Source organism: Tinamus guttatus, unplaced genomic scaffold, assembly GCF_059628265.1.
Source record: "Tinamus guttatus ecotype Peru unplaced genomic scaffold, ASM5962826v1 Tinamus_guttatus_pri_ptg000451l, whole genome shotgun sequence".
Classification (NCBI taxonomy): Eukaryota; Metazoa; Chordata; class Aves; order Tinamiformes; family Tinamidae; genus Tinamus; species Tinamus guttatus.
Window position 1 is genome coordinate 4,355,689 of NW_028288985.1, and position 25,351 is coordinate 4,381,039.

Below are 25,351 nucleotides of genomic sequence, written 5' to 3' on the forward strand. Positions count from 1 at the left end.
AGGTGTTAAAATAAGCATAGGAATCTGGGAGATACTATGTGAACTAGTGCCACCCATGTGGTCATTAGAGCAACAGGCTCCCAATACAAGAGTTAGATCAAGTGCCAGGGATGTAATAGGTAGATCAGGGGACTATAAATGAGAGTGCCAATAAATGCAAGATAAGAGGTGTTGTAATAAAACTCTCAGAACAGTTTTGGGTTCTTCTATTTAAGATTTTGTAAATAAATTTTCTTAAAAACTTTTATGACTTTTCTGACTAAGAGTGACTCAGGTGGTGATTAACTGGAAATAATTTTACTCCTCCTTAGTACTTTTTAATGCTGAAGTTCCTCTAAAACTTTCCTCCTCTTTTTTCGTTTACAATCTGACTTCGAGATGATGCGTCTATTGTTAATACTCCTCTATGGATAGGAAGGCTGAGTAAGAGCCACAGGGCAGCCTCATAACTGCTGCCTGCAAAGGCTGCTTGCTAATGAGTGATGCTGCCATGTGATTGTGGAACAATAATCGAATGAGACCCCAAAGGAGCTACAGCAACCAAGGTTTTCCTTGGAGCACCATTTTGAACTTTTTTTTTTTTTTTTTCCGAATGAGCCATTGCATTGCTGTGTGTGTATTTGCTTTTTATTACTTGTATTCTTTGTCATGCTGCTAAACTTCTAATTGGTTAATTCTTCTTTGCTGCATTTCAGGTGTATTGGAACTATTTGCATTTCTTTCAGAAGGCTGTTGCCAGTACTGGCTGTCTAGTACAGTATTCAAAAAATGCACTGTAGTTCACTTTGTTGCAAAACCTTTCCACACTCTGACATTAACTTGGTTACCTTTATTAGTTACCTTTATTTCTGGGTTTGCATGTTTGCAGATGGATAATGTGAAAGGGAAATAGTTAGCATATGTTTTCTACTGCAAGTGAAAAACTGGTTGGATAAAAATCACTAAAACAGTTGAGTATACTGGATTCTCTGAAGCTGTCTGTGCAATTCTTGAGCAGTGGCTGAGTAACGAAGCGACTGAAGAACAAGTTAGCTTCAGCACTGAGGAGAAAGGACTCTTTGCAGTGATGAAGACAGATATGGTATAAAATAAAGACGCTGGGAGGGAAAAAAATCTTGACTGGCATGACCTGGCTGACAAATGCTCTCACCTGCAGAAATGTTCCTCTTTTCCCAGAAGTGCCTGCCTTCCATATATATCAGACACTAAAACTTGGGGAGTGAACTCTAGACCCTTAGTTGCGTCTCCATCCACAGAAAGGTTAACTGTGGCATAGCACAGATCGGTGTTGACTTGGTATGTTCACGTACGTTTTGCGCTTTGTACTTGAATTTGTCGCTATGGAGACAGGCCAGCTCTCTAGGATCAATCTTGATACTGAAACAGAGTCAAGAGATAAGGAGTCAATACAGAAGGACTAGCTTGATCCTCTTTTAAAAAGAAGTCACTTGTGCAGTGTTTTTAATTTTGTATTTCTTTGGCTTTATCAGAATTCTAGGATTATAACATCTTCTGAAATACAGCTTTTTCTGAATGTATGTGGTTGCAACACACTTGCTTTTCCAAAGAGAGAATACTTTGTTTTCATTGTGGAATTTGTTGCTTTCGGTCTTAGAATATGAACAAAAAGACTCGTAATTTATCAAGATCAGCTTCTAGTAACTCCTTACCTTAGCAAAGATATGCTGACCTCTAGTGCCAGTACCTCAGTTTATTTCCTTCTTTGTAGTTTGTGATCAACATAGAAAAATTGGTTCTTGGTCTCTCTAACTTTCCTGAGTTCCAGTTTGTAATTAAATTAGATTCAATGACTCCATATCCAGCACAAAATGAAAGTTTCTTGAACCGGATCTGAGCTGTGTTCAGACGTACATGTGTGCGTGCAACACCCAAATCCCACCTTTGGGGGACTGATAGTTTTTATATTTGACTCTGGTAGTAAATATTCTTTTTTTTTTTTTTTTTAATTTCTCCCTCTTCCCCCCAACGCCACTCCCCAACCCCCCCCCCTCCCCCCCCAAATCTTTTTAGATAGTCTTGTAGTCCTGTTCTTCATTTGATCTTTTATATGGTCTGATAGAATAGAGGTTTTGGAAAGTCAAATTTGAAGGAGAACTCAGTTGGAAACTCCTATAGATGTGTGTTGCCCTGGTGTGTTAGATACTTAAGTTGGGATTTTCTTGCCCCCTTGGCGTGCTACAGGTGCATATCATAGTGTTAAATACCTTTATCAGTCTTGAAAGGTGAATTCACAGCATTGTGTACTCCTTAGTTGTGGAAGGTGACTGGTTTTGAGAAGGAGCACTTGAGCACAAATGAAATGTCTTTAAGGAAGTGCATACTAAGAGCTGGTGTGCTTTCTTGAGGAATATGCAAGTTGGACACTTTGTGGCTTGCCCTTCTCGGCTTCTGTTCACTAGGTTTCACCTTGCTCTTTTTTAAATCTTCTCTTCTTCCTCTTTTTTAATGGCTAGAACAATTGTTTATTTCTGCCTTTGTAGCTCTTTATCACATTTGGAAAATGCCTCCTCCAGAAGTAATTCCTATCTTCTACTTCTCATTCTTTATAGGGTTTTATTTTCTGATCAGGTGACTTGTTTGAAACAAGAACTTCTTACAGCCTCTAAAAAGGCTAGATCTTTTGCCTGTAAGAAAAGCAGAATGCAGGACACTGCTCTCTCTGGGAAGCACTCATTAAACACAGTGCAATCGCAGCACAATAGCTCATGCTAACACAGTTTCATAGTTGTGTTGCAGTATCGCTGTGCAGTAATTCAGTTTGATAAACTATTTACAGATGATCCTACAGAAGCAACATGCAGAATACAATAGCACTGAAGCTACACAGAATTATGCAGTGATTCTAGCCACGTCCTGGTATTTCTGGGGATGTGTTTGGGAGTTCTTTTAACACTTAATTCTTATGATTTTTAAGGTGTTTGTTTTCTTGGTGGCTGATTTCTGGCCATTTCCTAGATTGTCATGAAAAATAGCAAATGCATGGTAAGCTGTCCTGGCACACGGCTGCTTCAGGGTTTTGGCCCTGACGGGATGGTGGGGAAAGCTCCTGCCTTGCAGCTGTCACATGAACAGGACCTGGGCAGAGCCAGGGCCCCACACTCCTGCTGGGGACAGTTCTGAGTCAGGGAAACCTCTTCCAGGCGCCTATACTTCATTTTAGATTCCGTTCACATCTTTTCAATTATGAGTGCATTTCAATACATTATCAAATATGCCTTCCCTTGTGTAAATTGAACACAGGATAGCGTCTGACAATCACACAAATTAGCTGTGTGTCAGAGCAGCAAGTCCTGAAGCGGTGAGGATGAGGCTTGTGCCTCGGGCTGGGGTTTTCTTGTTCCACGATCCAAAGTATGTGATTGCTCCCTGATAGTATTCACTAGGGGAGTGCTTTCGAGAAAGCCCTTGGAAACACAATCTCTATTTTTGCTTAAAAAAATAGAGAAAATAAATTCTCAAGTCTACAAATATTAAGCAGAACAGCTACGTTACCTTTCTTTGCTTGTGTGATTTCTTTGATTGACTTCAGATTCTTTTTTTTCACTGTCACAAAGAAGAGTTTAATCTTGCCAACCCAGTGGCTGTTTTTCTTGTGAAAAATTATCAGAAGTCATTGTACTTGCATGACTCTTTCAGAAATCACTAGCACTTTAGATGCTGTTGTTGCTTCTTAAACTACTTATTCAAATCTTAGTTGATGAGAACTGGGCATGGTCGCAACTCCTGCTTGAGACCATCTGATCTAGGCAGAGTTACTTGATGGGCAGACTGATTTGACATTTTTAGTTTGACTCCCCAAATTTAATGGCTGCTTTTTTGACCTTAATCTTTCTGTGCCATAAAAAAAAAATTGATCTGATCTGTATGTTACAGGGCATTAAACTTTGCCTTGCTGCCTTCCTTTTGGAGAAAGTACTTGTTATGGAAGTGACATATAAAAAACATAAATGGAAAGATAAAACTTAAATAAAAAGACTTGGTACAATTGTGCCTCTTGTACTTTCTCACCTTTTCTAACTTCCTATTTCATGAAAATAAGTATCACAGATTGGGAGTGCTAGTTAACCATAAAACGAAGCTGCCCATCAGCTGTGCTCCTGCTGAATTATGTAATCTCTAACACATAGCTATGCACGTGAAATGTTATAGGTACTCAGGTACTCTCCAGGGTTCAAAGAAAAAGGAGGAATTTCAAGAGATCAGTCTTTCAGTCTCACTTAAAAATGTTTTTAAAAAAATTCTTACTGTGAATCCTGTCGTGATCCTGGTGTATCTGTTTTTTAACAGGTTAAACCTTTCTCTTGGAAGACTAAATGTATGATTCATCTACGTGTGAACCAAAATTACTGAATTCTGGCAAATGAAGATGCTGCTGCTGTGGAAACAGCTGTTCCTGCTATCCTTTATTGTCTGTTTTGGAGGTAAAAATACGTGGTGGTCTGTAATTTCTGGTTTAGAATTACACGCAAGTCTTCAAATTCCAGGGTTGAATTACATTTGAAGACTAGAACCATCCATATTTCAAAATGTAAATGTGCTAAGTAAAGTTATTCAGAAGATAAGCATGCCCTGGTAGGGTCACTGGGGATGACTGTTGCAGCTTTTGTCAAAACTGTTTATTTTGCAGTGAGTTTATTCATCAGGAATAGCACTGCATTGTCCTTGTATCAATTCAGCAGTTCAGAGGTTTGCTTTTTCTGCTGTCACATAAAGCTGAGCTAATTCTTGGTGTTTGAAACTTGTGATGCCTAACAAATTCAAACACCTGCCTGAGTAAAAACCAAATCCCAGGAGAATTTAAATTCTTTCTTCTGCAGTACAATTTTCTGGTTTATGAACTGCCTTCGAAAAGTTAACTTGTAGCTTCTGACATTAAAATAACAGTAAGAAATGTGCAAATAATTTAAAACTGAGGGAATTTGTTTTTCCTCTGCTTGAAAGTGTTGGGGGCAAATAAACCTTTCCCCCCCCTCCTTTTTTTGTGTGTGTGTGTGTGTGTGTGTGTGTTTGTTTTGGAGTGGAGGTAGGTACTGATTCTGTTTTCCCTAGCCCTGGTCCTGCTGAATCCTCAAGCCATGTAAAAGTCTGATTCCCTTTCAGCTCATGGGAAACCCAAAATAGTGAAGGTGGGCATGGCAGCAGGTTACGCTCGTTCAAGAAGGTTATAGAGGATGGTGTTTTGTGATGGTCTTAGCAACATTCTTGTATTTCTTGCTGTTCTGCTTTAATAGTAAAGGTAAGCAACAGTAAACAAGCCCTGGAGAAGAGGGGAAGTTGTGAACATCCTGTTAGCTGAAAAGCAGGACTGTGCCACTTGCAACTGTGCATATGGAAATACTTCAAGCAGAAAAGTGTGTGTGTGTGTGTGTATATGTTTTGTTTGTGTGCAGTAGGTCACTTGGTTACTGGTATCATGCATGTTATTTGTAGTAGAATGATTGATTTTTGTAATAGTCGTGGTTGTGGTGGTGTTAGATGGCTATTTATACTTTGAAATCAGTAAAATTATCTTAATCTTTTTCCTATACAAGACACTGAAGAGTTTATAACCTTATCTCTTATCTCTGCATCTCTTGGTAACATTTATACAACTTATATTTGTTATGATTCAAAGGTTAAAATTTATAAGGTATGAGTAGTTTAAGAAGGGAAGGCTGGAAAACTGTATTGCACTCAGAGATAACATGGACTAAATATGTAATGGATATGCCATTACGGAGAATTTTAGGTATTCCACTTTTAAAGTGGCACCTATTTTTAATCGCAGAACACGTGGCATCTTCTACATCAATCCGTTGAATTAAAAACTTATTCAATAGAACACACTTTTGGGGCAATAGATGAGGTAAGATTCAGACCTAGGAGGATAGGTTAACTCTTACAGTCTCTTAGTACAGAAAGTTTCTTTCTCCTGTGCTGAGTTTCCAGATGCGCTAGACATTTCTAAAACTGCTGTGAAAATATATGTGCAGATAGCAGAATAGCTGCAGTCATAAACATGTAATTCTTAGTGAATGCTTTTTGGACATGGCAGAATTCCTATAATAACCCTCCCCTGTGCAAAACAGGCATTTTCCTTTAGTGGACTGCTATGGGAAATGTATCTTATATCAATTTATATTTTTATATATATAAAGCTATTACTATAATTTTGATCTAGTTTCTAGTGAGGAGTTTTCATATGGGTGAAAATTGATTTGTGAAAAAAAATAAATAGGTGTCATCACTTACATAAGATTGTGACATTCTTGTTAAATTCAGTTTTTGTTAAGTATTAAGCTGTTTGGACAGATTCATTCTGTATCTTAATGCATAATTTTTACACGTTAATGGTAATACATGATGACCATATAAAATACAAAAAGTGTAATACGCATCTATGCCAAGAATGACTTTTTCAGAGACTTTTTATGTTGGAGCACTTCTGTATTGCCAACAGATATATTAAGTTGATATAATAAACATTTCTATTAGGTATAAAATGAGGAGCCGACTTCAGCTTTCCTGTGAGTCCTCTGATGTTACAAGTGCTTTGTACAAATCTGATAACAGAATACAGGTCTGCTATCGTAAATTTAAAAATGCACCGCTTCTAGGTATTCCTCTGGTTTTAAAACCAGCCTTCTCTCAGGCTTAGTAAGCCTCTTCCTTTCCCCAAAATTCAGACACTGGAGCTCTGAGAGCTAAGAAACTTGTCCTCATGCAGCCACTCTTACCTTTTGTTTATAAAGTGGGTTCACTTTTTGCTATGAACCAGTGTAAATCTTGCCTCTGGCTCCCTACAGCAGAGTTTGTTTTTAATACAGCCATAGTATTCTTGTGCACTTGTGCATTGCAAGCTTTACTGTGTTTTGGGCTTAGCAATGGTGCACACTGATTTCCATAAATGCTTTTTGGGCTTGCTGTCATTCTTTGTCAGTATACCACCAAGAAGGTGAGTGGTAGCAGACGGTGATGGCCCTGCCTTTACTTTGAGTAAACTGAGGAAATAAACAGGGTTTCCTTTGTCATGATCCTCTTTTTATTAGCTGTAAACCTAACAAAAAGACTTTACTGACTTGCTGAAGCTTCACTAAGTTCACTGGACTTACAGGAATTGAAATTGAGATGGTGAGCATATTCTATCATCCAAAACATTTAATTCCTTAAGTGTAGAAAGTGTGGTGGCACTATAAACCTCTTTCCAAAGACAGACTTTAAAAACTGCCTCATCCAGTTCCACTCTATGTTCCAAACCAAAAAAACCCTCCTCTCCTAGGAGAGGAGGAGGAGTAGAAAGCAGCTACTTCTTGCTGTACTGTTTCATATTAAAGCTGAATCCTTGCTTACAAACTCCATATCAACATGACAAATGCCATTTTTTATCTTCATTAATTAAACTTCTCGCAATATTTATGACTTCTGAATAGAGTAGTTTTGATTATTGGCAATTTTAATTTTAGGTGTTTTATTCTGCAATAAAATCTTGTTTTCCCAGATATTACTGGGCGCAAAGGGTATATATCTGCATTTGCACAGTTCTCTTTAGAGCAATTGGAAGTGCTGTAAAATATAACAGGTAGTTGCATTATATTTTTTTCTGAAAGTTTATAGAATTAGGGATGCATTTAATAGTAGCCTGTAAAAACAATCATTTATCAAATATCTTCACTATTGATTTGAGTAAGAATGGTGATAACTCCCTGTCCCTTGGGACTTCTGTCTGCAGAATTTCATGGTGGATCATCTAGAATATTGTCAGATATTTATTCTGTATCTGATTATTCCTTGTATTATTTCAGTCTCCTGCCTCAGACACCTCAGATAAAGTAGCTTTTGGGGGTAAGACAAGAGCCTCTGCAAAGCTGCTTCTTGGGTTGCGTGGCCCAACTTTGGCAATTCTGAGTTTTGGAACAGTCAAGTTTAGAGCAATGCAGATTTTAGAACTTCTTGAAGGGCAGCTTATTTCCTCCCATCCTTAATGGCAGGTGACTTGGGGTTGGGAAAAGTAGAGACTAGGAGCTGACTCTGAGACTGTCATACATTCCTAGCAAGCTGATATGCCTCCATATTTTCTCTTAAAGCATCATCATTTTTTCTTCTTCCCTAATCGCAAGCAGCACCTGTTAGTCATGCTTATTTACTCAGGCACTTGCTACTGGAGAGAGAAAAAGTTTAGAGAACTTGGCTGTTTTACTTACCTTTTGCTGGTTGGTGTAATGAAATGAAAGTTACCTTTTGTAACATCCTTTTGTTTCTTCGACCTTTTGATAGCAAGCTAGACAGAAACATCCCAGGCCTGCTGTCAAAAAAACAAACTACCTTCTGAAGTATTGTTGGCTGCTGTTGAAGAAAAAAAATGATGACCCAATAGGAGCAGTGACCTCAGCTAGTGTGTGATAAAGGTGTTGCCCAAAAATCTAGGAATTAATTTTCCATTTCTTACTTTTAAAATATACGTAGTAGTGTTCATCTGTTTATGAAGTCTATAGATCAGCAGATGAGCTGTGTTGCGGCTATGCCACAATGGAGGCAATAGGGAAGGCAACGTGATGTGAAAAGTCTTGGGTTCTGCTGTGTTCTGCTGTGCAGTTGCACACCGGTACCAGCCAATTGGGAAGCTCAGGGTAGTGAAAAAGAAAATATGGTTGTGAATGAGAGTTGAAAAGTGAGTGAGAATATGTTGAGGATGAGATCTAAAGCTGAATGTCTAAACTATTCAGAAAGAGACAGCACAACTGAGAATAAATACACTTTATATTTTAAAACTCTCCTGGAAGAAACTGTGTTCTTGCTTCTTTGTCAATCTTGAAGCATTTATTTTGAATGTAATTGACTTGGGCAGATGTTTGCCTCTTGGACAAAAGCCTTTCTTGATTGATTGGGTTTTTTGTTGTTGTAATTAACCTTGTAATTTCTTGTTAAACAACAGGTGGGATAATCTTAGTTTTTATAGCTTTTTCAGTACAGGTTGTATATCTCTCTAGTGAGATTTCAGGGTTCAGTGTTTATTGGGGATTGGAACAAAACTTTCTCACTTGTTTTTTGGGGTGGGGGAGTGCGGGTGCAAAAATAGTGCAAGACTGTGAAGCAAAAGCTTAACTCCAACCTTGCTTTTATGCATGTCTGAAAATTTAAGCAAATACTGCCAGTTTTGCCTTTGAAACTTCTAAGAATGACCTCTACTGACTGCAGCTATGGAAAAATTAAATCTAAATTTATGTAGACTTTAGCTTAAGGACATTGAATTCTGTCCTTTTTTTTTTTTTTTTTTTTTTTTTTTTTTTAAATATACTTATATTTATAAAAAGTTCACTTTAAGCAATATAATTGAATTACAATAGTAAGCAACCTGTTAGAAGATATTACTTTTTTTTTGCATTTCTTGAATCTTAACGTGAAGTATTTTATTCTTAAAATAGAAATAAAATGAAATCTATATAGAAGAAGTAAATGAAGGAGAGAAAGTGGTTGTTACAGATCATAACCTTATCTGTTCAGGTGACAGTTTCAATTCCATTTGAGTTCTCTCCAGTTGTCAGCTTTTCTATGTTGGGTTAAGTAACTTTTAAAAATCTGATTCCCATAGCAACCTGTTTTTTTAATTCATGTAAATCTGTTTGCCTCTTGTTATTCATGTGCAGTCTTTGAAAGATAATGTGAAAGAGAGGAGTATGGTGAGAAGGGTATAGACTTTCTGGCATAGATAATAAAGGAAATAATATTTTGATTACATGACAAAACTATTTTTATCCATGTAAAAGTAAATTATTTATTAGTGCTTCATGAGAATCAAACCTTCCCTCTGCTTTGGTAGCTTGGCAAAACCCTTTCAGCAGGTTTGAGGATTGGCCTATCCACAGGCCAAAACCAAATTCTTCTGAACAGGGGGAGGATCTCCGAGTCTTCTATATCACAGGGACATGGCCCCAAATCAGAATGCAAGTATGTTTATACAGAATTCCTCACATAATTTGTTACTTACATCTGTTTTTATTTTTAAGGTATTAAATGAGGTTGGTTTATCTACATAAATCTTTCTCATGTTGAATATTTCACTTACTTGGGCTTCCATAATATAAGTTTCTAACTGGAGAACCATGGAAGGTAGTGTTACACTAATGGACTTGAATCAAAGCTTTTATTCCATAGGTGTGATGGAGATACTTGATTGCTTATTACCTTAACTCTGAAGGCCATAACTTGCATTGAATGGGTTAATGAAGTTAGTACAGTGCTAAGAAACGATTATTTTCTGACTTTTGTCTGGATTTTTGTCTACTGCGTGTTCATTCATGTGCTCTTGTTTGTCTATCACCTTTTGTTCGTTTGTACCAGAATCCTGGTGAGGGCAGCATCCCTGTCAGATTGTCCCGTGTCTTCAACCTTACAGCAGTGGATGAGGAATTGGTTGTTTATGCAATGTAATTTGTTAGCTCACTTGGGTTTCACAGTCTTTCCTACGCAGTCTCCCTTACTCACATGTCTCTAAGTGCTGAAATCTTGACAATAATTATTTTCAGTTTAAATATTAATATTCTTTGGAGTTTGTTTGTATACGTTATAACATTAGGAGCTTGATTTAAAGCCCATTGCATCTGATAGGTGTGTTTGATAGGAATTTAACCCTTTGAACCTCCAACTGTGGTTTTGAAACTTAACAAATCAAACATTAAAAATATTGGTCAACAGGAACAGCTCTGCGTGCTATCTGTGTCACCTTTTGTGACTAACTAAGCAGTATTGTATAGGAGCTTCTGCAAACTGAAATAAAAACTAAAATAAACTTCAAAATGTTTTGAATGCATTTTAGAGCAATAAAATCTCATCTACAAAATGTTCATTCAAAAAATGGCATTTAACAAGTGCATTTGCCTTGGCTAGAGGTGTGACTTACTGAATTATACTAGGACTAAATGAATTTATAAGTATATACCAAATCTTAAGTAATAAACAGCTGCAACACAAAACTTCAGATTTAGAAGGGATTGAGAATCTCTATTGTAAATGGCTTCACTTGAGCGCCTTTCCACTTTGTATGTTTCTGCTGCTGGGCTACCTGGTTTGTTTCTAGATGTTGATCATGAGTATAGCTACTTGCTAAACCGAGTAAATATTTAAAGAAATGGAACCTGGAGTGCTGTTGCTATTGTACTGGTTTTTGGGTTTTTTTTTTTTTTTTTTTTTTTTTTTTTTTGCCTTTTTTTGGTGTTGATGATGCACTTGCATAGATGTTTCTAACAGAATACAGTAGTGAATGGTAACAGTGCATACTATAGATTGTATGTAATGTCATTTAATAGGCAAGGAAACTTAGGACTGCCTAGTTTTTCTTTTCTGTTATTACCTCTCTTAGAGCCCTGTGTAGTGAGAGACTTTCATTCTCTTTTATGAAACTGTATTTTTTTTCAGCTATTGGCTTTTTACAAGTTGCAGTTAATAATGTATTTTTGAGGCTTATGCCACCCTACATGGAAAAATGTTGTTTACACTGGATATTAGTCTGCACAAAGTGCATCTGTCACTTGAAGTATCTCTTCAGATACCAACAAAAAGACTTGAGATCCCACTATGTTTTGGGAGTTTGTTCTTATGTATGTGTTTCAGTCTATTAAACTCTTTGCAGTAGTGCCAAGATCATATTTGTTCATAGAAACAGAGCAGAAGAACATATCTGTATTTTTTATTAATCCATGCAGTTGTTTGCTCAGGTGTAATCCCTTGTTCAGCCACATTTATTCACCCGTGGAAGGATGTGCACATTGGTACATGATGGCATATTAAAGGTTTACCACAGTCTGCCACAGCTGTCATCTCTTTGACCCTTCCATGAGCTAAGTCTTCCACATAATTCTGCTTTCATTCAAGTGTAATGCCATTAAAGCAGAGGCAGACAGAATGCAATTCTCTGTAGATCTTGTCTCATTCCTTTCTGTTCTGAGGAGATTAATGTGCTCAAATCATCCATGTATTTTCTTTTTCATTCTCTAATGCTGCAAGAAGAGCAAAAAAGAAAAAGTGCACTGAGTAATGCATTAGCAGTGGCTTTGGGGAGTAAACTGGAAAGGACTCGCTAGTTTGCAGAAGCCCTCTTGCTTGCCCTTCCCCTGCTGTGTTCGGACCCCTCCTAATCCTTATGAGCAGAGCTGTGTGTCTTCTCCCTTCATCCACAGCTACTGTGACCTGTGCCAGGTGCAGCCCTCCCTCCTTGGTGGAGGGGTCAATGGAGGGGTGTGTGTGTGTGTGTGTGTGTGTGTGTGTGTGTGTTCTCCACCCTGTTTGTTTTCTTTTTAATCTTGTTAAGATTTCAATGAATGGCAACAACACCAAGGCGTCATCCAACTTGATTCCAGCTAACTTTCTTTTCCTTCAAAGGGCAATTGGTATTATTATCTTAAATAACATTCTACAGGAGCTGCATAGTATCTATCTAGGACTGTATTTTTCAAGGATAGTACCATGAAAGTTATGCTATGAGAATTTCAAATACTTGCCCCCCAAAGATGTTTAACTTTACTGAAGTTCTAAATGGATATAGATATTTTTTTCTAATTGCACTTGCTGTGGAAATAAACAATTCAAAATCTACACAAAAATGTCTTAATACAATATTAACATTTCAATATGATTTAGTAGTCTCAAGCAATTGTTATAAAGCTCCTTCATATGTATATCCATTTACAAATAGATACCATTAAAATGAATCAACAAGAGAGGAAAAAAACAAACAAACAAACAAAAAAACCCACGCACTCCACTTCTATGGGTGGGTGTTTGCTTTCTAATAGCACTCTGTGTGGATAACCTTGTTCTGAACCTTGGGATAACCTCCTGTGGTGTGTTTTCTAAGCTAGCTCTCCTTCCCCGTCTTTTTATGCAATTATTTCAAATGAAGAACTTGTTATACTGCTGCTTGCTGTCATTACCACTGGGATCCTGTAGGGCTGATGAGAGATCAAAAGAATTGAAAGAATGAAAGAATTTTGAAGATGATGACCTGTAACTGGTGTCTGGGGCTATCTATGTTAAATACATGCATTTAAGAAGGCAACTATCACATTGTCTAGTGCAGTTACTCTTTATGAACTTATATTCTTTGTAACTTATGGTGACTTGTATTTTTCCTAGTACTTATATATTGATTCTTCTTACTATATGTTCTAATATTTTATCTGACAATGAAGATAATCAAGTAAGTCAGTAACTTGTTGGGTTTCTTCTTACAGACCCTAGTTCTATAATTCCACTGCTTCTCATGTTTTATGATGGGAATTTTTTTCTTTCTCCCCTAATTGTTGTTCATGTTTTGTCAGTTGCCCCGTAGGCTTCCTTACTCGTTCCTCAAGTACCTAAGATGTGTATGGTTTGGTGCTTTTGGTTATTGATATCTAATGTTAACAATTTCTTCTGTACTTCCTTATTGAACCTAAAGGTACTTCCATGCCCCCAGTACTGACTCTGGGTTAAGGGTAATACCCAAACGAGTGCCGTTTCTTGTCACGTCCAGTCTCCGGGTGAATGGCATCTCGGAGGCTGTATGAAAGCTACTATGCATCATGGCCATGTTTTCAGTGCAAAGCAAGACTCTTGAGCACACCATGGTACTGCACACTGAATTGCTTAAATTTGTTACTATATACGATGTCAAAGTAAATCAAGTCAGAATGAATTTTCATCACAAATCATTGCATTATGTAATGAATTTAATTTATTCCAAGTCATGCTTGCAAGGTTCTCCTTTTCTTCCACAGGCAATGAAGTACCAGATAGCAATTCATTTTGAGCAGGACCAAATCCAATTTTATCTTCTGTCTATTTACTTCTGTGATTAATTGCATAACAATCACTGTTCATGCTTTTGTAAATCAAAATACAGGATTTATTTTCCACATGGAGATTAAACTACTTGATTTTATTTATTTATTTAAGATATCTGCGCTATATCTGGGTCAGAATAGTGATTAATACTGGGAGGAGTTTAGTAACCAGGCTGAAGCTCTGGCACGTGTGCTAAAAAGACCAAGAAAGATTCTGATTTGTGAGAAGATGTGAGGGGCAGAAGTGCCTGGGCAACAGAGCAAATGAAACATTGGCCTTATCGCAGGCAGCAGATCTCCCCCTCACACCCTTCATTTGTTAGCAGGCTGATACAGTTTCGTGTGTGTTTCTGTAGCTAGAAGGAACAGTTCTTTGATGGGATAAAAGGTAGTATTTATAGTACTTTAAATGCTGGAGAATAAGCTGTGAAGTAGGTCACTTGTGTCTTCCTCAGCTGGAAGTTCAGAAGGAACTGTTAGATCTTCTGTTTTGATTCCCTGCATATTACAAACCAGTTTTACTTTGTAACCCTTTTTTGAAGTTGTTGTCCAGTCTGTAGCAAGATTACTGCTGCTTCTGAAGTGTCCAGTTCTGTTTAAAAGAGTTCATGTGCTTCAGATATTCCTGTCAATGTCCTACTGCAGTGGTAACCTGCCTGACCGGCCCTGGTAGCTGTTGCAGAGACCAAGCTACTCTTGCAGGTTGCTGTTTTGTTTTCCGTGGTGGTTTGTATCAACTGTCCTCTAAATGACTGCTGCAAATCTGGTGATGGGACGATGCGAGTGGAAGATAAACTTGTCCACAGTGAAAACATTTTAGCTGAGATAAATAGAGCTGTTGCAGAGTGCCTAAATAAGTCTTGCTGTGTGTGTTAGAGCAACTACAAGGATCTCTGTTCATAAGTTTTTCTTAAATGGCCTACCAGAAATACAAGCCAGTTCTCAGCAGAAAACTGCAGCATGTCTTGGGTGCAAAAAACAGTCTGATATCTTCCACTGAAAATTTAATTGGAGACTACAGAGTAATATGTTTGTGCAAATATGCTAAATTAAGACCATATGGTGGTGCTTTTTTGTTGTTGTTTTTGTTTCGTTTTTAAGGACTACTTGTGCAGAAGATGGCAATGTGGTTTAATTAGATGATATTCATCACTATTTCTTCAGTGTTCAGTATCATTCTCTATCTCACAGAGTACACAGTATTGTACCACCTAGTGATCAAGTTAGTGTTTCATTTTTGCATTTTTCGGTGAACTTGGCAACTTCTTATTGGTCTAAACTTACCTGAACTCTTAGTATCATGTTGAGTAAAATCTTTTTTTCCCTGCCTGTACTTTCTGATGGAAAGTACTAACTGTACTTGTCAGTTCGCAGCTAGTGACAACCAGAAGGAAATGCTCTTCACTGAGTTCCTGTCCCCTGAAATCTCCAAGGAAAGTTGCTTTAGCTACTGTAAAACAAATGAACAAACTATATTATGATTTGCTTTGATGTACTAGTGCACATCCACTAAGCTACAGCTTTACTGATGCTGTATGGTGCTTTGATAGAAATAGATTGTTTTTATTATCTGTCTTGTACTTCTGAGCTTGTCAGTGCAGTGTAATCCTAGCTAGTAACCAAAGAGATTTATAGTCATAAGTGTTTGCAACAGTTCTCTGGAATCTGTTGTATGCTGTTGGAACATTTTTGTACTCAACTAGATATTGCAGCAGTTGTAGTGAAGCACATGAGGAAGAGGCTATTATACCTCCATTTGAGAAAGGTGAGATTTGGGCAGCGTAGCAACAATTAATGTCAGTATTTTCAGGACTATATGCTATTTTCAGGACATTAAGTCTGAGTTACTTTATTTGTCAGACATGAAAATTCACTTAACTCTTTCTAAAAATAGTGGCTAATAAATAATTGTCCCTTTTAACAGCCCTACTAACCAGGCAGATATGAGACTATTAAAATGTCTGAATGTTACTACTAGAGTGATTCGTGGCAAAACAGAGGCAGAAGTGAAATGCAAAGTTTTAATTTATTTGATTTGATATATAAATGTTCACCTATTACAAGCATATAGGATAAAGCTCTGGTTGTCATCTCCGTCTTACTTCGAGTTGATATCTTACTATATAAACGATTTCAGTAGTCCCTTGTAAGTTTATTACTCTAATGGTTTGTATCATTATTCTATTTGAATTGAATGATTTGATACCCAGTGGAGTTTTGTTTGTTTGTTTTGTTTTTCTTTTAGGTTGACAAATAGCATATTAATATTACAGAAATCTATATTAAGAATGAGTATCAGATCTAAGCATGTTAAATCTCTTCAGATGAATTAAGTGTACTTCTATGGTGGGGGAAAAAGTTCTTTTAATAATGTTTAAGCAGATATATAATCGTTTGGCGAGGATAAAAGATGCTAGATTTTGTATGCATGGATAACACTAAAAGTACTTAAACAGGAATGGTTATGTACGTGCAGTTCAGTATCCCAAACTACTCCATCGTGCAAATTAAAATTTTTACTTTCCTTCATTTGTCTGGATTAAAACTCAGACACAAGGTTGACTTACTGGAAATGATCCCTACCTAAAGAAACTACAATAGGAAAAAAAGATCAAATTATTATGAACTATTTGTAGAGTAAGGTAGAGGTTAAAAGTGATGAACACTGGGTTCTTATTTGCTCAGATGTCCTAACTGTAGCATCTTTTATTGTAAATTTTTAATCCAGAAACTGTTTTTTCCCTTATTTAGCTGAAATGGTTTTAAGGTTGTAGAAAGCATTTTCAAGGTATATGTCCCCTGTTCCCTGAACTGGGGCTCAGATTAAAATTTTAGCTAATATTCCGTACAACAAGCTTTGGCTGCCTCACCTGACCTCAGCAGGTCGCGGGCTCCGCTCAGCGTGGCTGGGGGGAGGGCAGGGTCTGGTCCCCTGGCACGGCAGAGCTGGCTGGCGGGAGCCTCGTGCGCGCATCCATTTGCTGCACGCGCAGACCCGGCCTGCGGTCGAGTTCTTGCGCTCTGCTAAGAGCTAGCAACACAAGAAGAGTTCAGATGTTCGAGTTTTCTTCTGTTTGGCAATTCTACGTGCTCTTCAGAAAGTGTATTGGGTGGGATAGAAAGATGGCTTATTAGTCAGGTCTTTAGCTGGACCCCATGTATTTGGGAAATAAATCGTTCCATGTCTTTATCAAGAAGGTGTCCAGATCCAATAATAGTAGTATAAGGGCTCTTCAGGATCAATGAAGACTCCGTACCAATGAAAACCACGCATTAACTTTTTCAGGATTTTCACATTAGTTGTGTTGGAGTTAACTGTGGTTAATGGTGTTCAAGGAACATTCCTTGTTTTTGCAGTGCTACACAAACTCAAGCAGTTCCTTGTTGTTGTTTTTAACTCAGGTATGACAAATGTTTTAATGGCCTCAGAATGTAAGATTCCTATGCTGACTAACAATTTAGTGTATGTTTTTCTTACATGTACAGCAACAGCTGTAGTAAGACATCTGTTGATAGGATATTTTGTCATCTCTTGTATCTGCTGTTTGTCATCTTTACATCTGTTATAGTCCACATGGCCCTAATCAAAACAGTGTGGCTCTTTGCCAGGTGCTCGCAACCCAGTGAGGTGCTGAAAATGCTGGATCTTGGTTACCCATATCCCGGTAATCTTTTCTGGTCACAGCCCAGCTTGTATTATCTGTGGGAGAATGAGTCTGTCTGAACAAAGAGGTTACCATCTTTGCAAAGATGAATGAAGTCAGTAGCCTAAAAAGAAACAAAACTCCCGTTGTCACCAGCATGTTGTCAATTCTTCAGAAGTACAATGTATACAAAGTCTTGAGGAATTCTGCCTTGGAAACTGTCATTTATAAAAACCTCTAGGTTATTAGACCCAGATCTGGCAAAGCATTTAGCCATCTGTTTAACTATTGAAATGTGAATAGCTCAGTGTTCTTCCAACACTGAACTTGCTTTTTAATCATAAGCCATTAGAGTGATAGAGGTTCTTTCTAGAATGTTGTCAGGACCTTCTTACGAGTTGTTTTAGGAAGGCTTTGAGGGGATGGGAACTGCAGAGCACTGAGGGCTCAGCTGTAGGATTACTTGCTTGAGCAAACATTGCTCCCTTGTGAGATGTTTCTTAAATTATAGCACTGAAAAAATCAACTCAAATATTTGCTTTGAGTGAAAGGTAATTCCCAGGTAATGTGAACTTCAAGAAGACATTTTTGGAAACATTAATATTTTAGAGAAAAAATTTCTCCCTAAAAATTCTCCCTAAATTTTTTCCTTCAAAATGTGGGGTTCTCATTGCAATGCTCATTTTCTCCTTTCCTTGTATTTTTTCAAATATTTTCTTTTTTTTTTTAAAAAAAAATAAAACTTATTGGATGTTTAACTTGATCATCTTCTGTGCTATTAATGTTTGACAACTGCTTTTTGCTTTGCTATCTGTGATCTCTCCCTTCTGTCCCACACAGGTCTGTGAAGGTGTCTAATAGCCTTTTTTATTCCCTTATCATTCCCTGTTTGGTAGGGTAGCTCTCCATGTCCGCGGTGCTCTTACGTCTGTGCCTTTTTTTCTTTAAGCTTTCCGTTTCTGTGTGTGTGTAACAGTGCTGTGATTTTTAAATGATTTTTGCTTACTTGGTATGATTAACTTTTTCTGTAGTTTTTTTTGATGCATCCCAAGTGACTAATCCCATTTGTTACTGTTCAAAGCAACTAACTAGTTCCTACTGGTCCTAATCCCTATCTGACTTGGTCTTTAAACATTCCTGTTTTCATGCAGCAGAGCCAAGTTACAGGCACTTGTCCTTTACCCACGCTGTGTGAGGCTGCTGCAATTTTATAAGCAGTAGCTCCCTTGATATGAAACTCTCACTTCAGTTTGGTGCAAGGCAAGGTTCCTGGGGGTAGGAGGTAGATGCCTTCCTGCTTTCTCTGTCCTGGAGCTTTTGAGGCATGAAGGAGGCCAGGATATTGATACTTACAGGAAACAAGAGTCGTCTTTGAAGTGGAGGCTCATGTGGTAACTGGCTCCAGCTTCCTGTGCTGTGGAAGTAATGAGAGAGGAGCTGTTCCCCTCTTACTGAAATATAGTTTTAAAAATACTTATGCTAGTATATATAACCTGTTGCGCTCCTACCTTCATATAGGTCAATGTTGTGCTATGTAAGTTCAGAAGTGTGTCATAGCATTATGAGACTTTGTAGAGGTTGGTGTGAAATTACTTTGTTTTTCTGTAATACCAGACTGAAAAAAAAAAAAACTGTCAGATAGTCCTGCAATAACCAGTGAATCTCTTCCCATGTGACAAATCACCCAGTTCTTTTGTGTGCTTTGAGTAGTGTTCCTTTTTGCACTGTCATTTCTCTTCTTTCCTTTCCACCTCAAACACTAATTGTTTACAGAAATAACTTTAATCTTCCTTCCTCTATTCTAGTTTCCAACTTGATCCAAAACCTAGTGAAGTCAGTGGAAAAATTCGCTTTCTTTACGTCGTGGGGATGCAAATGCTTGCATGGCTGGTCTGCAGATTGCAGGACTTACAGCATCAACATGCAGTTTATGTCTTTTTTTTTTTTAATTGCTCTGTGTCTGCATGCGCTGTGTTCTAGTTAACATGCCTAAGGTATCCTAACTATTCTACTGAGATGATAAAAGTATTAAGAAGCTTAATTATGCCAAGTATACATTCACTTTCCAGCATTTGAATCAAGTAGTAATGTAATGTATGTTAAAGTATCTCTGTGTAGCTGGATTTTGGACATAGGTATTGTAGGTATGAAGTTTGTGTGAGCATATGAGCCACTTAATCAGCAGGAAAGGTTTAAATCAAAACAGGCTGAAATTCCAGAGATACGTCGGTGTCTCTCCTGCAGAAGTTGTCATTGCCAAAATAGCTGTTGCAGTATAGCTCTGGCTGTTGTTCTTCTAAGAGCTGAGAAATTGATACTTCCTTTTAATAGCAACTAACTTTTAGCAGATTAACTTTGTTAGTTAACTTTTTAATAACAACAACAAGCAGCTTTGTCTAGTACTTGATTAGGTGACGACATCAAGCAGTCCCTTCAGAATTGGATATTCAAAGTTAATATTTAACAGCTAATATTTGGTTGTCTGGCTTAGGTACTTGGGCATCTTAACTGTAATTTTTTCAAGATTATACATTAAGTGAGTATAAGAAGACATTACTTCAATAGACTCCTTCAAAATAGCAGGCTTTATTTGTTGTGTGTTTTATCATGTTAAGATATTTCTGTAGGATAAGTGCCTCTTATTTCAGAATAACAAATAAACCTGAGAAAGGAAAACGTTTCCATTATTTGCTCACTTCTTAAAATATTTTATTCAGCCTCTCAGTTTCCAGAAAACTTAGTATTCCTTACCAATGCTTTCACTTAATAGCCAGTTTTGTTAGAAGATTCAGCACTCCATGCTTGTATTATTACTTGTAGCCTACCAGCTTTATAAAAACAAGCAAAAGAAAACAAGCAAAAAAATTGCTCTTGCTGTTCCACTGAACAGGACTTGTTTTGGTATTTGTAATACTCAATGTGCTACAGAAACCCCTGAAAATAAGATCAGAATACTGTATATGAGCACAGGATGCTTTCTAAGGTCAGAGGTCCAGACTTCATTGGGCAATACTTTCTAATGCAGTGTTTTCATAATAATTTACAGGATGTTGTTTTTATTTTCAAAGTACTATCAAACCACTATATAAAGTCTCTTATATAAAGAAACCGTATCATCATTTAATTCATTTATATATATATATATTTATCTGCAGCTAGAGTGATTAGTCTGGTACTGGTGATTAGTCTGGTTCCTACTTAGTCTGCAAAGTAGAATGGAGAGCTTCCTGCTAATTGATGGAAAACTGTTCTTTCATTGTAATAAGGTTTGTGTTCTTTTTCTGATGGATTTTGCTTTGCTGCTTCCCTCCCCCCACCGCCCCAAATTATTCCCCTGTGGCAATCATCTTTATCTGCAATCAATGAACAACTTCTGCAATGTAAAATTGCAGCAGATCAACCTGTGGAGCTCTGGCGGGGCACAGCTGGGTGCCTGCAGCCCAGTGAAATGCTGCCTGCCTGCCTGCGTGCCCCAGGTCAGAGCACCTTCCTTCTGCTAGCACCTGGTCCAGGACAGCGCAGAGACTGAGGCTTTAAAGTATGTTTGCAATAAATGAATATATGTATTTAGAAAGCAGTGATATTGTGGGTATCTTGATTACTGAAATAATACTTTTTGCGTTTGAATGACTTAACTCAGAGTGGCTGCAGGGTAAGTGGACCAAATTCAGTCCAAATTCATTTTACATTTTAGATTTTATTATTTTATATGTAAAGTTTTTTTTTTTTTTTTTTTTTTTTTTTTTTTTTTTTCGGAGGGGCCCCTACTTACTGAGTGCGAGTGAAAGCACAGGTGCCTGATATGTGTATTATACAGAAAGGGTTAGAAAGCTGGAAATGGAATCCTTAAGAACCCTCCTATATGCTTTAAACAGCACTCCTGTGAGAGCAGTTACCAAAACATAGTTATGCGAGCTAATTTTCAGTGTGTTTAAGGTTGACGCTATATGGCTGGCACCAATGAAATCAGTCCAGCTGTGGAGCACCTGGTCAAATGGGACTGTAGGAATATATTGATGCAAGACAGAAAGCTTTGTGCATGTAGAAGACACTGAAGAGTTCATAGATGTTTCCCCTCTCCCTCTTTTAATTGCACAATTTTTCTTACAGACCAATAAATAAAATAGTGTGGCAATAAATGTGTTTTTAATGAAACATTGTCTCCTCTTCTATAGAACAGAAGGCTGTTGCTTTTTAATACTAAACCCCCCCCCCTTTTTTTTTTTTATTGGGGGAAATAATTACTGGTCACTTGGTTACTTAGTCCAGTCACTATAATTACACTTTAAATAAGGGCTGTCTTTATTACGAAGACTGTGAGAATATATCTTCTTATAAAGTTGTAAACAACTTTTTTTTTTCATTTTCTTAAACTTCTTGGTCTCCAGTTGTTTTCTGGTTGGCATATTAATTCATATTTTGCTTTACTAATGTGTAGTAGTACAGCTCATTACTATTGATAACACTTGAAGGACTTTCTGAAACTGAAGCTGGTAGCTTCCTTCTCTCTTCCCTCATTTTCCTCCCTTTAATAAAAAAAAAAGCTTTTTTTCTTTTTTCCTTTTTTTTTCCTACTGTTTAAGACATGCATCTCTTTCTGAGTAGTTGTATTATTAACATTAGTTAGAGGATTAGGGAAGGTCAGTAGAGCCTTGATGCTATTTTCTTTGTTTTAGAAGAAACGGTCGTTTCAAAATCTCCTTTTAAGTTACTGTAACACCATTCTAGATATTGACATTCTGCTATGGTAGTATAGACCTACCATAAGAATAAAATTAATCATAGGATCTATTTATTTTTTTTAAATTAGTTCTTTAGTCCTAATTTTGTATTCTTAATGTTCAACAGTCATTTATTTTGCAAGTAATCAGCTGAAATTGTTGAACCTATTTGCATACCAAATGATTTGACATTTGGAGTTGAAGAGCTTGAAACACCTGTGTATTTAGGCTTTTCTGTTTCCTAATATACAAGTTATTTTTCTTTCAAATACAGATCTTGAAAACTCCAGAACTAAAATAAGAAGCGCAGTGTCAGTTCGAGAGGGGCAGGGAGTTGTGCTGCTTTGTGGAACACCGCCTCATTCTGGGGGTAAGAGCTATTTCATTTTTTTTTTTTTTTTTCCTCTTAAGCAACAGTAGTCTTTAAAAAGGTCTTTTGTGAGCTAGATGCACTGGATGTTTCCTTGCTTTTAGTGTTAAATTCAAGTATTACCTGCTAGAACCAGCAAACTGGTATAGAATATTCTTGCAAAAATTCATCAAAGCTATTTCACGGAGCCAGCTATCAGCACAGGTTGTAAATAGATATGAAATAATTAACTAAAATTTCTTAGAGTTGTCTATTTTAATTCAGTAGTGCAGGCTACTCTGCAGTCAGTGTCTGTTATGTTGATTGGCAGGTGACATCCAACTTAGAAAAATTAAGGTATGAGCCTTTCCCAGTGAGGTCTTAAACATATGCCCTCACACATCACATGATATCACTCTTATTTGACCCCTTCTTTTAAATAAACTGTGTGTGAACCTTTCAGTTTAGTTTTCCAGATATAGAATTTTCAGCGGGTAATAGGAAAGCAGCATAGATGGGCTGACTGCCTTTTAAAATTTATTTTTATCAAATATCTTATAGTCTACAAATACTGTTTCGATCAGTTTAATACTGTATGCTAACTTGAGTTAAGTTTCGGGATTAAAATTACAAAGAATGGTAGGACTTACTTGACGAAATGGCACGGAGCAAACTGTGTCATGGAAAGCTGCTGCTTCACCTGGCCGGCAGATCCCAGGCAATACCTGGGGACTCATGTTTACATCCTCTCTATCTAGCACCGAGGAGGGCTGCAGAGGTGGATGACACTGCTACATAGAATATGATTCTAACCAGAGCTGGCTCTAAGTATCTGTTTGTCACTGCAGAAACACGGAAGACACATTCATCAAAGAGCAAGAATGGTACCTCCTTTCTGAGCTGAATACAGAAAGGAAAGAAAATAAAAACCATGGAAGCTAAAGAGAAAAAAGGTCAAGGAATTAAGTCATAGAAGGACTTAATTTTATCTCAAAATGTCTGCCTAGCTCTTGCAATTTCTGTGCACTTAATGTGTTTGATTTTTATGGTATTTCCACTAATTAATTGTCTACTGCAGTTAAGTTCTGCCTAATTTCACAATTGCTTAGCCTCAATGAGTCTAGCTTTCTGTATTATCAGACAATTGTAAGAAATCAGATTTTTGTCTTTTATTTGTGCTAATGTACCCCATTTCTTGGAATTAAGAGACTTGATAGTATAATGCGGTGATGCTTGTATAATTAAAAAGCTGCTATCTTGCAAGGGATCAAGACAACTGAATGTATGGATCCTTCATGGACCCAAAGCTGGGACTGTGTCTTATTCATTATGTGTTCTGAAACTTTAGTGCTTATCATTGAGACACAACTAATGCTTGAAAGAAACTGATTCTATTTTGTTTATTGATGTGCAGTCCCCCCCCTTTTTTCCCCCTAAAATTTAACATTAATTTTGATTGTGAAGACAAAGTAATACAAACTAAACATTGCGAATGCAATAATTTAGGTATTGTGGTTTCTTAAATTTGGAGTACAAGCATTCATAGACTTAAAGTGGCAAGTTTACAGCTGTCTGGAACCTGCAGAATTTTTCTCTCTAAGTGACATATATGCTTAAATCATCAAATTCCTTAGAAAAGCTTTGCTTTTTTGATGACTGAGAAAATGGGTTATTGTCCCAGTTCTCTATACAAACAGAATGATTAAATTCTGCTTCTATATACAGTCCAAAGTCTGAATTATAAAAGCCCATCTGATGCCCACATTCTTTGCACATCTCCAAACTGACTATAATCCTGCAGTACGTCCAGAATGTGAAAGTTTGAGGTGTTAAACAGGAAACAAAACAAAACAACGTGATTGTATTCCTAAGAGCTGTGGTTCATATCACCACATGGAAAAAGTGGGAATTTCTTTCACAGTCAACAGATAGGATATATTAGACACCCTCACACTAGTTATTATTCATGCCAAAAAAAAAAAAAAAAAAGAAGAGCTGAGGGGTCTCTGAATTGCCATATAATAATTGTTACTAAAATTATGTAGAATTTTCAGATTTGTTTGAGAATTGGAGGATTAACCATTGAGGGTCTCATGGTATATGAAATGTTAATGCTCTTCCCCTCTCTCCAGTAAAATAGTCTGTATCACAGTGATGTCAAGAATACATTGTTTTTAGATTGGACATGATGGGACACAAGTCAGTAAGTCTTTAAGATATTGATTAGACTGATTCAACAGAGCCTCTATGGGAGCAAGAGAAGTAATCTATTAGGTATGACTGAGAGAATACTGGTGTGATAACCAATAGCATTTTAAATATGTGCAAAACTGGTGCAAAGAGAAAGAAATCAACTCTCTATCTAGCAAGAATAGAACAAGAAGCACCCATGGGCTTCCATTGTAGTAAGGAAAGCCTGGCAACCTGAGTGAGACACTACTGCAGAATGACTCACATTGTTAAACTGTGACTGCCTGAGGCTGGCAGCCTTTAAAGCTGGGTTTAAAATAAAAATGAGTTAGACTGTTATCTTCCTGGGATGGCTTACGAACAGCAGGTGGCCATAGGGCTCTAATGGCTGTGCAGTCCTTTCCAGACCTGTGATCTCTCATTTTGTGGCTCCCTATCTGTTTTGCTGAGTAATTCAAAACAGTAACTTTAAAAACTTTCTCTGATACATTGGCTTCTCGTCTCCTTTAGTCACAAAAAATCGTCTTTGTCCCAGATGTGTAAGATGAAAGAAAGCAAGCATGCTGCAGGCCTGAACGAGGCAAAGAAACCCAGTGACATCATATGCTGAATTTGGTACCACTTTTCAGC

The 25,351-nt window shown here is 37.3% G+C and overlaps 1 protein-coding gene across 1 annotated transcript in view; it reads left to right on the top strand.

Annotated features, from left to right (window-relative positions):
- The first annotated feature begins 579 nt into the window (after positions 1-579).
- Positions 580-25,351, top strand: part of LOC104577906 (contactin-3) — a 68,575-nt gene continuing 43,803 nt past the window's right edge. Inside the window, exons 1-3 of the mRNA XM_010225421.2 lie at positions 580-612; positions 4,309-4,442; positions 22,457-22,552. Coding sequence (XP_010223723.2) covers positions 4,382-4,442; positions 22,457-22,552 — 157 coding nt within the window. The 5' untranslated portion in view covers positions 580-612; positions 4,309-4,381. The remainder of the gene's footprint in view (positions 613-4,308; positions 4,443-22,456; positions 22,553-25,351) is intronic.